General features: G+C 49.1%; 1 protein-coding gene and 1 long non-coding RNA gene across 4 annotated transcripts in view; both read right to left on the bottom strand.

The window, feature by feature from the left end:
- Nucleotides 1-2,852: 2,852 nt before the first annotated feature.
- Nucleotides 2,853-13,675, bottom strand: part of CNNM2 (cyclin and CBS domain divalent metal cation transport mediator 2) — a 111,743-nt gene continuing 100,920 nt past the window's right edge. For 2 of the 3 annotated variants that reach the window (XR_014695105.1, XM_084526270.1), the window contains 2 exons: nt 8,262-8,446; nt 2,853-6,382 (listed from right to left, as the gene is read on the bottom strand). Coding sequence is in view for 2 of the 3 variants with exons in the window: in XM_084526270.1 (XP_084382396.1) it covers nt 6,173-6,382; nt 8,262-8,446 (395 nt within the window). In the remaining variant the exon portion in view is untranslated. Of the gene's footprint in view, nt 6,383-8,261; nt 8,447-12,143; nt 12,210-13,675 lie in introns of all 3 variants that reach the window. The other variant, XM_084526269.1, reaches the window with a different exon arrangement.
- Nucleotides 9,617-12,137, bottom strand: LOC311439949. The gene is made up of 2 exons (XR_014695107.1): nt 9,794-12,137; nt 9,617-9,762 (listed from the first exon to the last, which is right to left on the bottom strand). It is a non-coding gene; the product is annotated as an uncharacterized lncRNA (long non-coding RNA).

Below are 13,675 nucleotides of genomic sequence, written 5' to 3'. Positions count from 1 at the left end.
ACAACGCGGGCACCCCGGCGTCATGTACAATATGATACAACGGGCAGGGACCAGGGGTGGTGGGTGACAGGCACGGGGCAGGGACCTCGGGCGGGCAGCTGAGCGGGGCCGGATGCAGCGCCGCGGGTGAGCGCGAAGCTGGGAGAGGAGGGGGACACAAAGGGTGAGTGGATGGAGCCAGGAGGAGCTGCACAGCCCGGCCACAGGTTTTTGGGAAGGCTCTGATGGAGGAGAAAGGTTTGGGTTCAGAGCCCACCGGTTGCAGAGACCCGCAGGGCCGTGTTCTCGAGTATCTGGGTTTTCAGACTCTGTGTGTTTGGCACCCGGGTGTCTGCCCGGTGATTCAGTTTCTGAGCTTTGATCTCCAGCATCGCCAGCTCCTGACCGGCTGCGCCTCCTGCTCTTGGCCTCCTGCAAACCACAGCAAAGTGGGACCAGGGGCAAGGTGGCTACAACCCAGGTGACAGCAGCAGTGCAGGAAGCGGCTCTGCCCAGTGCGAAGGCCAGAAGGTCAAAGCCCACCGGCTGAAATGGGGCTTGAGAGCAGGAATTGTGCCAGCCTGATGCTGCTGTGCACAGAGGAGCTCACCGAGAGCCCCGCCACATGCCCACGCTGATCTTTGGAAGAAACCAGAAGGTTTCCGTCCAACTAAAGGCCTATGGTGCAGGCTACTCGTCTGACACCCAGAAGTTTCTCACTTGAATTTGGAAGGATTTGGTACAACGGTGATCACCAGAGGTTAACGCCTTCCTTTCATAAAGCTCCGTGGCCTCCAGACAGCTGAAATGTGACGCTAGACTGCGCCGCCAAGCCCTACTGCTGGGACGAGCCTTTCCTCCCCAACAAACCCTGCTCCTCAGCCAACTCCTATCCTGCCTCCAGGAGGAGGAAAGACAAAAAAGCCGAGCCACCTCTTGAGCATGGAGCCGCCTGCAGCCTCTACCCATCTCAGGCACTTGCCTGGCTCCCAGCAGCAAAACCTGAAGCCAGGCTCTACAACAGGCTCTGCACCTCTCGTTCAGATGCAGCCAAACCCTTCGTACCTGATCTTGGTGCAGAACCATTTCGGTCTGACCTGAGGCTAACGAGAATGTCGTCACTTTGATAGTTTGGTGCTACTGACCTGTGAAACCTCCTCCGCCACCTGTACCGTGCCAGCACCCCCTTCTCTTCCCTTCTCTTTCCCTTCCCTCAGCTCGGCGCTGGGACAACCTGACAGCCCAGGCTTTCTCCTGGGGAATGCAGCAGCCTCCCCAGGTCAGCAGCCAGCCCCTAACAGAACAGCAAGAAGGCAAACCAGACCGAAACGCTGCACCGCACCGCTTGGCACCTGCATCAACAGCATCCCCTCGCTCAGACACCGCCTCGAGGACGTGGCTGTGAAGCTACAGGCAGAGGGGGGCCTCCCAGCTTCCCAGCCCGTGGTGCAGAGCTCGTCCCCGCTGCTGGCCAGGTCAGGATGAAGGCTGCTCTCTCCTCTGTGCCGTGAGAAGACGCCTGGTGGCAGTCACGCTCGTTCAGCTTCTCATTCCGTTGCTGGGACAGACCAACCCTCGGTATCCAGGGGCTGGGCGCTTCTTTGGGTCTGTTTAGAGCCCCGCTGTGAAGCCAGGGCAGCGGGACGTGCAGCAAGCCCGTGTCCGTGGCACACTGAGCCTCTCAGCACCTGCTGGGCTCCTGCTCCATGCGTGGCCGCGTACAGAGCACAGGCAGGACCACGTTGAGGCCAGTCGGACACCTTGCGGCATCACTCCCTTCCCGCCAGCCCCGCTTTTCTCCTGGCAATCCAGACCCTGGGTAACTCGACAACTGGTACTGGTTTTAAAACCAGAGACGTGTGTATTAGCAGATAAACCACGTACATCTTTCACGTGGGAACCATTTCTATGGATAGCCTAGTTCAGCACGAGGGCGATGCGTGTCCCAGCTGCTCCTGGAGGACGTGGCCGTGCTCCCCGCAGTGCAGGGTACTTACACGGGATGCTCGCGAGGAGACAGCGCTGCTCCTTGCCATCCGCACCCACGGCCCTGGGCTGGGCTCCACGGAGATTACGGGAAGCACCCCCGCTGCCCCTCGCACGCAGCTGCCTCTTTGGTTTTCTTCCCTCTGAGCTGAACTGAGCCAGAGCCCGACGCCGGCAGTGCCAAAACGGCGTCCCAGCCTGAGCTGGGCCCTGAAGGCTGAGGAGCACCAAGGGGCGATGTCCGCAGGTCATCACGGGCAGCTCCCCCCGCTCCCCCTGCGCTGCCTCCAGGTCTGGGGTGAGCGCACAGGGCACGTCCTGAGACCCCTGCTCTTGCCAGCTCCACCTGCACAAAAAGGCACTTAAAGAAAAAGAAGACAAAAATATACAATAATAACCCTGCGGTGAGGACAGAAGGAAGGAGGAACGGACCTGGAGCAGCTGACCCCTCTTGAAACAAGCCCAGGACCTGCAAGCCTCACCCCAGCCATGTCCCCTGGCACAGAGCTCCCAGCTCCTGCTGCCCCGTGCAGGTCCCGGTGTCAGACAGGGCCTGGAGCAGGACGTGTGTGTGTGTCGGGGGGCAAAAAGGGGGTGAGAGGAGCACGGCTACAGCTGGGAGCAGGAGAGGGAAGCACGGGGAAGACCCACACCACGGGGCGCAGCACCTCCTGCCCTGCTGGCACCCCGTCTCCGCTCCTCACCCCACTGGGACGCCCCGTCCCGAGCTCCTGTGCTTTGAGGGAGGAGACGGAGGGGACGGACAGACAGCGCTCGGTCAGCTCCGGGGTCTGCAGAGGGGACGAGGCTGCTTTGCTAAGCCCACCCGAGCCCCTCTCCGCTCAGCTAGCGTGCTTCGTAGCATCTCCACGTCACCAGAGCCAGTCTCGTTTGGAGAAAGATTCTCATTGGAAAGCAAGAACATTCCTTCACTCTTTACAAAGATTTGGCAATACACAGAATTTAAAAAAAAAATAATAATAATAATAAATCATAGTTACAACAGATTCGGGTTCATTTCATTTAAAGGAAATTCAACCAACAGGAGTGTAAAAGTTATAATTCACAGTTGTGCATTGAAGATATTAGTGTTTAAAACGTCACTTTCAAAGAACTCTTGTGCAAAATTGTATTGACAGTAGAAACCATGGCTAGGTGCCCTCCCCAGGCCGTCGGGCCGCCGGCCGCCCCCCTGCCCGCGCCGGGAGGCCGAGGGGGCAGGGGAAGGCAGCGGGCAGCGGGGGCCGACACGGGAAGATGCAGTATCCTTTCTACGAGTCAAAGCCTTGCCAAGGTCTGAGGTCAAGTCCAACGGCTCCCAAAGCCCCCCGCTGGTGCCCCGCACCACCCTGATGCTGCGGGGACGTGGCACGGATCCGAGCCCACCTGAAGGCCAGCGGCGAGCCAGGGGAAGCGGCCCCCCAGCACGGGCACGGCCCCAGAGCCCGGGGCGTTTCCACCTCTGCCTCTGCAAACACCGTCCGGAGCCTCAGCAGCCATCCTGAGCTGGGCGCGGGACTCCTCTGTGTGTGTTGGCTCCCGGCACCAGGGCAGGGAGCCCCTGGCATTTGTTAAACAGTAAAACTGCAAATACCCTGAGAACAGGGAGACGGGGACGCTTTCCCCTCCGCGGAGAGGACCAAGCCTTGCTCTTCAAGCTAATTAGTAGTAGCAGCTCCTAACCCCTCCGGGGCAGGTACGTGTTTTCCATCTGAAACACATCCATAAGCAACTCTTTTTCTGGCAATCGTTTCGCTTCCCGTTACTGGATCCGTACGAATGAGGACAAACAGTCACGCACAAAATCGCCTGGAAATTTTGGAACAGTGCAGCACGGGCAGAAGCAGGAGGTATTTGCTTTGGGATCACATGGCTTTGGTTGGAAAAATTTGGCTTTTTTTTTTTTATTATTATTATTTAATGGAAACAGACACTAAAACAAATCCATCACCTGCCGTAAGAAGCAGAAGTCAGATCTAGCGAGCAGCCTCTTCCCCGAGGGGGAGCTGCCTTGGCTCGAGCCTTCCCTCCTGCAGCAGGTTCGACAACACAGATACTGCATCTCGCGTTCACCACCGCGTCAGACACTCCCGACAAACTTTTACATTCATCAGCGCTGGATAAACAGCGCTCAGACAGGGACACACGCTGCGACATCTCACCGCTTCGCCTTGGGAGAAAGGTGCAATACCCGCGGCTCGCTGGGAAGGAGCCGGGCTGCAGCCGGCCAGGGCTGAGCCATGAGCTCTGGATGCAGGCAGAGCGCGACTGGAGTCTGAGAAGATGTTTTTTGGATGGGAAAAGTTAATAAAATTTAATGCAGGAGTTGAGTTTAGGGGCTCTGTTTTGTTCCCAGAGCTGCCGGCCCCAATCTCCCGCAGCGGGTATTGCACCTTTCCAGGCAGCAGGCAGCGAGCCAGACGGTGGGCACCGAGGGTGGGGACATGTTAGGGTGCCTTCCCTGACCAGAGCGGGGCAGGCACGCAGGCACAGAGCTCTGGCAGTTGCTTTTGGGGCTGGGGGCTTCTCTGGGGGTCGGCTGAGGTGACCTGGGTGTACAGAAGGGAAGGGAAATGCTGCGTAACCCACGATGCCCGAGTCAGCGCTCTCTCCTTGTATCACATTTTGTTTGAGACGGCACTGGGAGGGGGGACAATCGGGAGGGGGGAGCATTTTTGTTGTGGTTTTTTTTTTTTTCATTTGAGGATTTAAAATCCATCTGTGGGAGCGGGGAATGTGTGATGCACAACCGCCACGGGGTGCCTCTCACTTCCACCCCATCCGCACGCAGGTTTTTGGGGTGGAGGAATTGGTGTCTGCTGCCCAGCACGAGGCAGCTGGGCGGGAGGCTCTCTGCTCTGCTACCACGGTAATCCCTCAAATGGCTGTTAAAAGGGGCAAGAGAGAAGGAAATGCACTGAATCCGCTCAAAGGAAGGAATGTGGCTGGGAAGAGCCCGGAAACAAACCTCTCCGAATCCCTGAAGTGCAAAACACTCGCGTCTGGAAAGTTTGGTCAGTTCTTGGAGAGGGCAGGATGGTCCCAGCTCCTCAGCAGAGCCCATCCTTGTGCTGGCAGAGGTTTGCCATCACCTGGAGGATGTACTTTGGGCATAACTGTAGCAGCATCTTTTGTGTTAATACTAGAGATCTCACGGGGGTGGGGGGAGAGGGGCCGTTCCGTGTTATTTAACAAAGGCTGCACATCTGCTCTGGGTAATGGTGCACAGACCACTACAGCATGCAAGTGCTTAAAAGCTCGTTGTTGTCAGGTGCACACAGGACTTCACAATGCAACCGTCAGGAACTCCAAGGAAAAACCACCCCCTTAGGTCAGCACGGAAAACGACACCTGCCTTTCATTTTCACCAGACTTGCAGTTTTGCTAATTAACTCCTGCCCCCCCAGAATCATCTTCAACACCCACAAAGGTTTTGGAGGTTACAAAACGGCAAGTGTTAACAATGCTTTTGTCCGTTTTACAAAGAAACCTTCAGAAATTCGAGGGATCGTTAAATACCAAAATAATCGCTCCTCCTTCCCTGAAACTTAACTGGGAGAATGTAATAATACTCATCCCTTGACCCTCCAGGTGGCTGAAACCAGAGTTTCCTTGAAGCTTACTCATTCTTAGGACACAAATACATACAAGTACCAGTTACTAACTTCTTCAACAGGGCAACAAAAAGGACCAGAGAGGGGTGAAAAGAGGCCTAAGGACTTTGGAGCCAATTCACAAAATCACAACAGAGCCTATCTGAGGCTGGGGAGGGACAGAAACAATTTAAAACTCTGCAAAATACTTTTTAAAAACATGATCTCTCTTGAAAAAATAACCGGAGCAGCTTTTAAACTTCTCCATATGTGTTTGAGGAGGAAAAAACCCAACAAGGATCAAAAATACAGATAAAAAATAAACATGATTCTGCTTTGCAGGAAGTATGTTCATTGTTCTCAAGGGTGGCTCACCATTCCCAAAGTACACTTGGGGCTTTAGTCTCTCTCTGTCTTGCTCTTTGCTCCTTTCTTCCCGTTTCTTCCTCTTCTGCTCCCAGAACGGACGCACAAGTCTTTGGTCTCAGAACACTGGATGCAGCACAGTGTCGCAAGCACATACTAACGGTGTTCACACTCGGGGAGGAGGCAGGAAGGAGCGAGGGCTGGTCCTGCTGAGGAGATGGGATGGGTGGGTTGTGGGAGGTCAGCTCCTAGATGGCTCCTTCACTGTGCATACTGTGGTTGGGCTTGTTGTGAGTCACACAGTTCTGTTCGTTCAGCAGGTTTGCTGTCTCGTCCGGCAAACCGTCATGCAGCTCCGTAAGAGTCAGTTCGATTTTAGTGTTTTCACTGTCCGAGGACTGAGGTGTTTTGTCCATCCGGGATGCCATCAGGGCATTTTGGTACTGCTGTCTGGAGATCTGCTCCGAGCACGGAAGGAAGGAACGAAAAGAGCCAGTCACATTTTGTGTCTCCGCTGGACACGAAAGGAAAATGAGATACCTTGCACACTTCAACCCCGGTTTACCTGGCATCAACTCCACTGCTATAAAACATCCCTGTGCAGAGATTTATTCCTGTGCAGAGAATTTTTAAACCAGACCTCCATTTCTTTCTAACCATGCACATTTTTAGGGCCCAAACCAGAGTTCAGTCTTTTTCCCTGCTTCAGTGAGCTCTGGGAGAGGCTCGAAAAGTCCTCACAGAGCTAGAGGGCAAGAGCATTGCTGCCCTTGTCTAGGGCAGAAAATGCAGCAGGAGCTAGTTCCTTATTCTGATACATAAGGGCATTTGATTCTAGAAAAGATTGGGGTCTCCACAGAGTCTAGATCTAATTAGCAACCCATGAAGTTTTCCCCTTCCTGCATTTAGCAGGACAGTCATGGCAGGAGCTGGCCTAAAGCGCAGAGCATTTTGATGCTGCCCGTGGGGCACCAGGTGTGAGGAGGTCACAGTCCCATACTGCTGGATATGGTGGTATGGGGGAGCAAGATTTGAGAAAATCAAGTTTTGGTAGCAACAGAGCGAAGGGACTGGAAATAGAGAGACTCAGATGGGTCAAATCACTGCTCTGAAAGCCAAATCCAAACATGCTCAGGTCGCAGCCCTGGCTTACAGGGTATTACCTGAGAAATGCCTGTGTGGCACGATGACAACGTGGCTGTTGAGTACCCTGCCCTACGTACAAAGCAGAGTGATATAAAAGGAGGAGTACAAGTCTGACTGCAGAGACACCAGACAGTTCAACACAGTGAGAGTTGGAAGGACTCCGTATAAGCCAGCGTAAGATGAACAGCTGCTCTGTACGGCAGATCGGCCATGGAAATCTGTAGCAAGAATCACTTGTCCAGTAATAATAACTCAGCAACCTGAACCACTGCATTTGTCAAGTTTTCAATCAGAGACTGTACTCTCCTTTTAAAATTTGGTTACCTGTAGGTGTGGAACAATTGATTTAGCATTCTAGTATTTCTATTCTATTCCACAATTTCAATATTGAATTAACTTTGACAGGAGTTGAGTTCATGAATCATTTGGGTTGCACACAAAGAAAATGTGAGTGTGCACTTAATTTAAGAAAAGCATCAAGGTCAATTTCTGGCCATGGGACGTCAGCTTCCCTTGACTCCCAGCTGGGCTGGAACTGCTGCCAGCATTTGCTGCTCCTCAGCTCAGCTACATTTCCTTATCCCACAGGACTTGTGCACATTTCAGCGTGGGATGCACCATGCTGGGGGACAGAGCTGTATCCGTGCAGCCACTCACTGGTAGTGTGAGACATGAGCCTAACGTCAAGTTAAGATAAAGATGAATGTCCAAGACATCTCTGAGCAGAGGGATGACAAGTTAGAAAGTAAGATCAAGAACTGCAAACTAAAACCAAAATCAAAAGTGAATAAATACTGCAATGAACACAAAATGTCTCGTCCTTTAGAAAAGGATGCTGTCAGATCTCCATTCAGATGGCTCCAAAGGCTTCACAAGCTAAGTCTTTCAGGACTAAAAGCAGAGAGGGTGTTTTCTACTATCTCTCCCCAAGGGACCTGAAATCCAGAAACTTGTATGACCAATCTGCTTACAGGCCTAAATAAGAGGAACACTGAAGACAAATCATCGGACAGCAGAGACTGAGAAAAAGTATTTAAAGTGATTATCGAGTGGCTGTTTTCATAAACCTATTTACTCACAGAGCTACAAAGCAATCTAGAGGGACCTCCTTTCCCCAGGCTCTCCATCCCATCAGCCCAGCCCAGCCCCCCACATTTTTTCCTGGGGCTTTATCGTTTTTTTTTTTCCTACCTTGACAAACTGAATGTCTGTGAGTGCTTTCACTGAGTAGTCCGGGACGTACACTTGGAGGAAAGACGCATTCAGCTGGTTGTTGCTGCTCCCTAACGTCGGTGTCACTGCGTCGATGCGATCACTTCGGTTTAAAGAGTCTGAGTGATTCAAGCCACAGGGCCGAGGTGGAGACTTGTTTTCGGCTGAGAAATGGGCAAGAGCAAAAGACATCTTAAATCAAGTAGAACACATTCGAAGCCACCAGTTTCAAAGGGACATCATAAATCGCAAAGTAACATAGAGCATCTGCAAATACTTGACCTACTCTTACATAGACATGCAGCTAAACAACAAAATGACCCTGAAAAAGAGCATATTTTGAATCCCGAGCTGGTAGCCAACATCATGAGTAGGATTTAAACAAACCTGGTTTGGTTTGTGCTACGGTGGATGTGCCCTGTGCACACTTGGTCACAGTGCTCCTGCCAATGGAAGAGGCAAACTCCCAAGGCTCCATTCAGGAGCTCTTGATAGTCAGACCGTGCTTAATAGATTTTTTTTTCTTAATGGTTTATAGTTGTAACTCCATACCACACCTTTCATCCACAGTCAGTCCCTGCTAACCCTTAGCCCATTTTATTATACCTGGTACCTGCAAATACCGCCTTGTTTCCTGGGTTAGAACAGTCATTTTTAAAAATATCAGAGTGATAGTGTCTTCAGTGGACCGGAGGACAGTCCACGTGATGATTGCTTCAGCAACGTTCCCTCTTGTACCCCCCAATGCTTGAAGGGAGAAAAACTCCATGAATGGGAGCAAGCTCCACATGGTGCACACCAGCCAGCAAAACAGGGAAAACAGTCCATGCTACACAGAAAAATCTGCGTCCAGGAGAGACATGGACAGGAAAGGAGTAAACTAGAGATACTACTTCCCGTCACTGGCCTTTAAGCACTGTAGGGTTTCACTTGAAAATCTTGCAGCTATCCCTTAAGAATGCGATGGGTCACAGTTCCTCCCATGTAAACGTGCTTTCAGCAAGCCACAGGCATTTTGCACCCCTAGCTTCCACCCACACAGTGACTCAGATGACAGGAGGACATGCAGAAATGCATCCTAAAAGAGATCCCAAGCATGTCTGCAGATGGGCTTCTCCCTGGGTGCACGTACAAAGATCAAAGAACTCTTTGGGACTGGTGAATTTTTGGATCTTACTGCAGTTATATTTCATCCATCCAGACCAAACCATAACTTCATGGCATCTGTGCTACTCCCCACACGATCTCTGTTCTCAGCTGAGGCATCATTTTCCCATAATCTGAAGATACAAAGCCTCTGAGCAAATCAACAACATCCTTGTAAGTTCTTCAAATTTTATGATTTTTAAATATATAAAGTGGTCTAAAAAAAGCTCACTAAAATTCAATCCTACCTTTGCCATTTAATCACCGTGAATATACCTCTCTTGCCAAAATGACATAGCCTGTTCCACATCTTTACATCTAGGCTTCCCTAAACCTAATGCTTTAGATGCTTCTAGATACATGACTGTGGATTACCAGCCCTATTTTTTTATTTCCCACTTGCAATGCCACTGACGTCTTCTTTCCTCCTATTTTAGAAAAGGGAATGGAAAAATACAGGTTCTGAGAGCTTGGCAAATTTTCTGTCACTTCTGCACTACAAGGAATTAGTGCAGGTCCCTATGGTAACACCAAGCAGAGGCTTAGAGGGAAGCACTCAGAGCCCTGCAAGGTTTTCCTCGGTACCCATTTGCCATCTTGAAAGCCACAACGGGCTGCAGGAACTGCTGCCAGGAGCCAAACCTCTGTCTGCACATGGGGCTTGGTGCTCTAAGCCTTTCCGAAGAACAAGCATGAAGATTGAACGAATTTGTCCTGTCTTTCCCACCTGTGTACACAAAATCTGGCTGTGTCTGACAGGAGCAGCATCACTGCTGTTTGGGATAAAGGCTTCCATCTGGAACAGCTTTCCACTGGCCTGACTCCGATTTGCCCTCTGCTTTCACCAGGTGTCTCACAGTACGTTACTAATAAAAAGCTAAGGACAGAGAGCTTCGTGACAAAGCAGATTAAAATAAATGGACAAAAGGACAGAACAAAGAAATATGACTGCTAAAAATAAGAGGGAACGGATGTTGCTTCTGGAGCCATGTACAAGTCGGTGGGGAGAAGTTACTGCAGAAGGGAGGACACAAAGGGCAGATGACAGACGGAGCAGCAGGCAGGCCCGTGTTGGCAGAACAGCGCCCTGCCAGATTTTTTCTACCCCAGTTTTCCTCACCTGTACATACTGGGCATTAAGAGCACAAACCACAAGACAAATATCAAGACAACCATATTACCCATTTAGGGTTTAATAAGAGGTTCCTTTTTAGAAGGACCCAGCAGAAGGCCTGGGTTTCATCAGAACTGGCACGACATTGTCATAGTGACCAGGCTCACCCTATCAGTTCCTTTCAAAGGAGATTCTTCCCATTTTTATTTTCCATTAGTGATTTTTTTTTTTTGATTGGGACAAAAAGCTAGGAAAATATGCTTGGCATTTATATTGGGAACAATTTGCATGTGCAAGGTATACACTTATTTGGAAACAGAAAAAAAGAAAAAAAAAGAAGACCTGGCAAAACAAAAGAACCAAGCTAAAAAAGATAATCAAAGCCACCGAGCTTAAAAGAAAGCCATCAGGTACTTTAATTAAAGAAAGATTATATTTTTCCCCCTTCTTTTAAGTTTAGCAGCAGGAAACTTTAAAAGGGCAGGAAAAAATCCCCTGCAGGGCAACAACCTGTAGTTTGTTTGGAAAGTGCATGAGACTAATTTAAGGACTGATGGTGAAATACAATTTCAAAACTGAAAAAAAAAAAGAAGACAGAAAAAATACAGGAAGCAGATGGTGAAAGTTTATGAATTGCATGATATGTACTGACGTTTAGATGTTTCACTTAAATATGCATATCATTATCTTGTTTGCTTTTAGGTCCAGGGAAAGACACATTTCATCTGAAAAAGAAAACTTCAAAGGGAAGAAACATGTTCAGGGTGGCCCAGATTATTTTAGGATTCTGCTGTTCCTACGCACTCTCCTGGTGGGTCTCCATCTTTCTCAACTGCTCTGTGCATGCAGCATCTGCAAAGCTCAGTTCTTGACCTTTCCCAATTTCCAGCTTCTCAGCCACATCTCAGAGCTCATTTTGGCCCAATTTGCTCGCTCCTTGGTCTCCACTCTCCAAAGGGATTTTGCTGTCAATCAACTTGTCATTCAGCGAGGAAAGGTCTTGAGCAAAATGGGAACCAAAACCCACAGGAGCTCCCTCAGCCTTACTGCACATTCCATTGCAAATCCATCCACTCAGTAAATCTCTGTACCAATTCACAGCATTAACCTCATTGAAAGAAAATTTAAAGCTTCTGAGCACTTGAAATGGCCAGACTGTATTCAAACCATAGAGCTAGCCCGTATGAGAATATCAGAATTCTCTCATTAAAGGACTTATCCTTTTAAGGCAGTTTAAACATTCTCCTCTGCCAAATGCATTTTCTCCAGGAAATTTTTAAGTTCTTAAATCTCAGCTTGGGAGAGGATACCTTCTTTTAAAATCTCCCTTCCACCAGTTGACATACAAGAAACAAGAACAAGTGCACATTACCAAATACATTTTTCTTAAATGTGTTTTCAGCTCTTCCCATCTGGATGACTCCTTCACGTTGCTACCAGTTACCACAAATGACAGTTCAGGATACCTACCTGTGAGGCATAATTCTGTGCTGGACTTCTCCCTAACGAGCAAAGGGGTCAGATAAATACAGACTGCAGCTGACTTTTTATGGCATCAGGGCAGTCACAAGAATGGTGAAAATAGAAGCATGCGGATTTACCTGGAGAACCTGCTGCTAACAACTCTGTTCTGCTGACAACAAAGGTACGAGACAGGGACAAGGGAACTAGAAGAGGGAGAGAAAAAGGATGAGATCACGACCAGAAAGGCGGCAGCTATCCACACTCGACAGGGGAGGGAGCCAGTTCACACACTGAAGAACTAAAACCAAAAGTGCAAATCAACTGTGGAAAAGTAAAGGGTTAAAATAAACAACAACAACAACAACAAAACAAAAAAGACAATTAAACAGTTTTAGGAATGAACCAAAGAACAAGCCTGTGGAATTACAGTGAACAACTTTCACGTGATAGTTTGAATGGTCATCCAGTACGGAATGGTCCAACAAGGTACACTCATTTTTAAAACAGTTCAAAAGGAGCGGTGGTGCCCACTCCAGCCTGGAAGGCAAAGAGTTAAAACAACCAGAAAGCTTTCATGGGTGCAGTTCCTCATTGGAATAAAATAAAAATAGAAATAAAACCAAAGGACACTCCAAGTTTTCGGTAACAAGTCAAGCAAGCTTGTGATTCTCCAAGCTCATCCCTACCAGAATGGGTCAAGTACTGCTTGTCATGTCTGTAATCCCTCCCCAGCTGTAGTTAACGAAAGCTTCACTGATTTGTTGTTCAATTTTTTGAAAACATGCTTTAATCTCCTGTTACTGGCTTCATATTCCAGGTGGGGAGAGCAGGCACATGACATCTCATCAGGAGATGGGGAAGAACAGTTTTCCCTTGTTCTCTGAGGGTTTATACTCTAAATGAGCTTTCCTGTCTACTTAGAGCAACAAGAACTACTTTAATTTTATGAGCTCATCCTAACAGAAGTCTCTTGATGCTTCAAGACATCATAAAGTAATTTCTCTCAAATCTGGGGGAAAAAAAAAAAAAAAGAAAGAAAAAAAAAACAGCAAAAGGAGGGGTTTGCTACTGGTAAAAGCCAATCAACCACACGTGAGCAAATCCAAGGTTGGCCAAGTTTAATTTAAAAAAATGTACATGCTTTAGTTTGACAAAACCAATCCAAGATGGATTTCAGGGCAGAGGCATGAACAGGGAAGCCATTTGATCTCACAGGACTTGGGGCAACTGGCATGGTTGCAGGGAGGGTTAGCAACATGAGAAGGAAACACAAGAACATTCAAACTGAACAATGCCGGCAAAAAAAAAGAGATGCCACAAATGATTTCCGAGCTTAGGTCTTGGAGGAGAGAAGTGGTCGTGCCTAAGCCAGCTCTGTTTGGCCCATATTATAAAACCTGAGCTTCAATGGCAAAGAAACAGCAATGTGACCCAGTTGTACACACATACACGTTACGTATGATTCATCGTGAAGACTGCTGCTACTGTACAGGTAAAATCCACCCAATGGTCTGCACACTTCCAAATCTGTCAAGCCTCAGAAGGTACAAGTGAGATCGATTAAAGCTCATGTAATTAAGGAAGAATTACTCTTTCTTTAGCTCCTAAAAGAGAGCCAGTAGAGGATGGGTAAAATGGCAACACAGAGCTACCAGCTGCTCCTCAGACT

Source organism: Aythya ferina (assembly GCF_964211825.1).
Source record: "Aythya ferina genome assembly, chromosome: 7".
NCBI classification, from domain to species: domain Eukaryota; kingdom Metazoa; phylum Chordata; class Aves; order Anseriformes; family Anatidae; genus Aythya; species Aythya ferina.
This window is presented reverse-complemented; position numbering and strand designations above follow the sequence as displayed.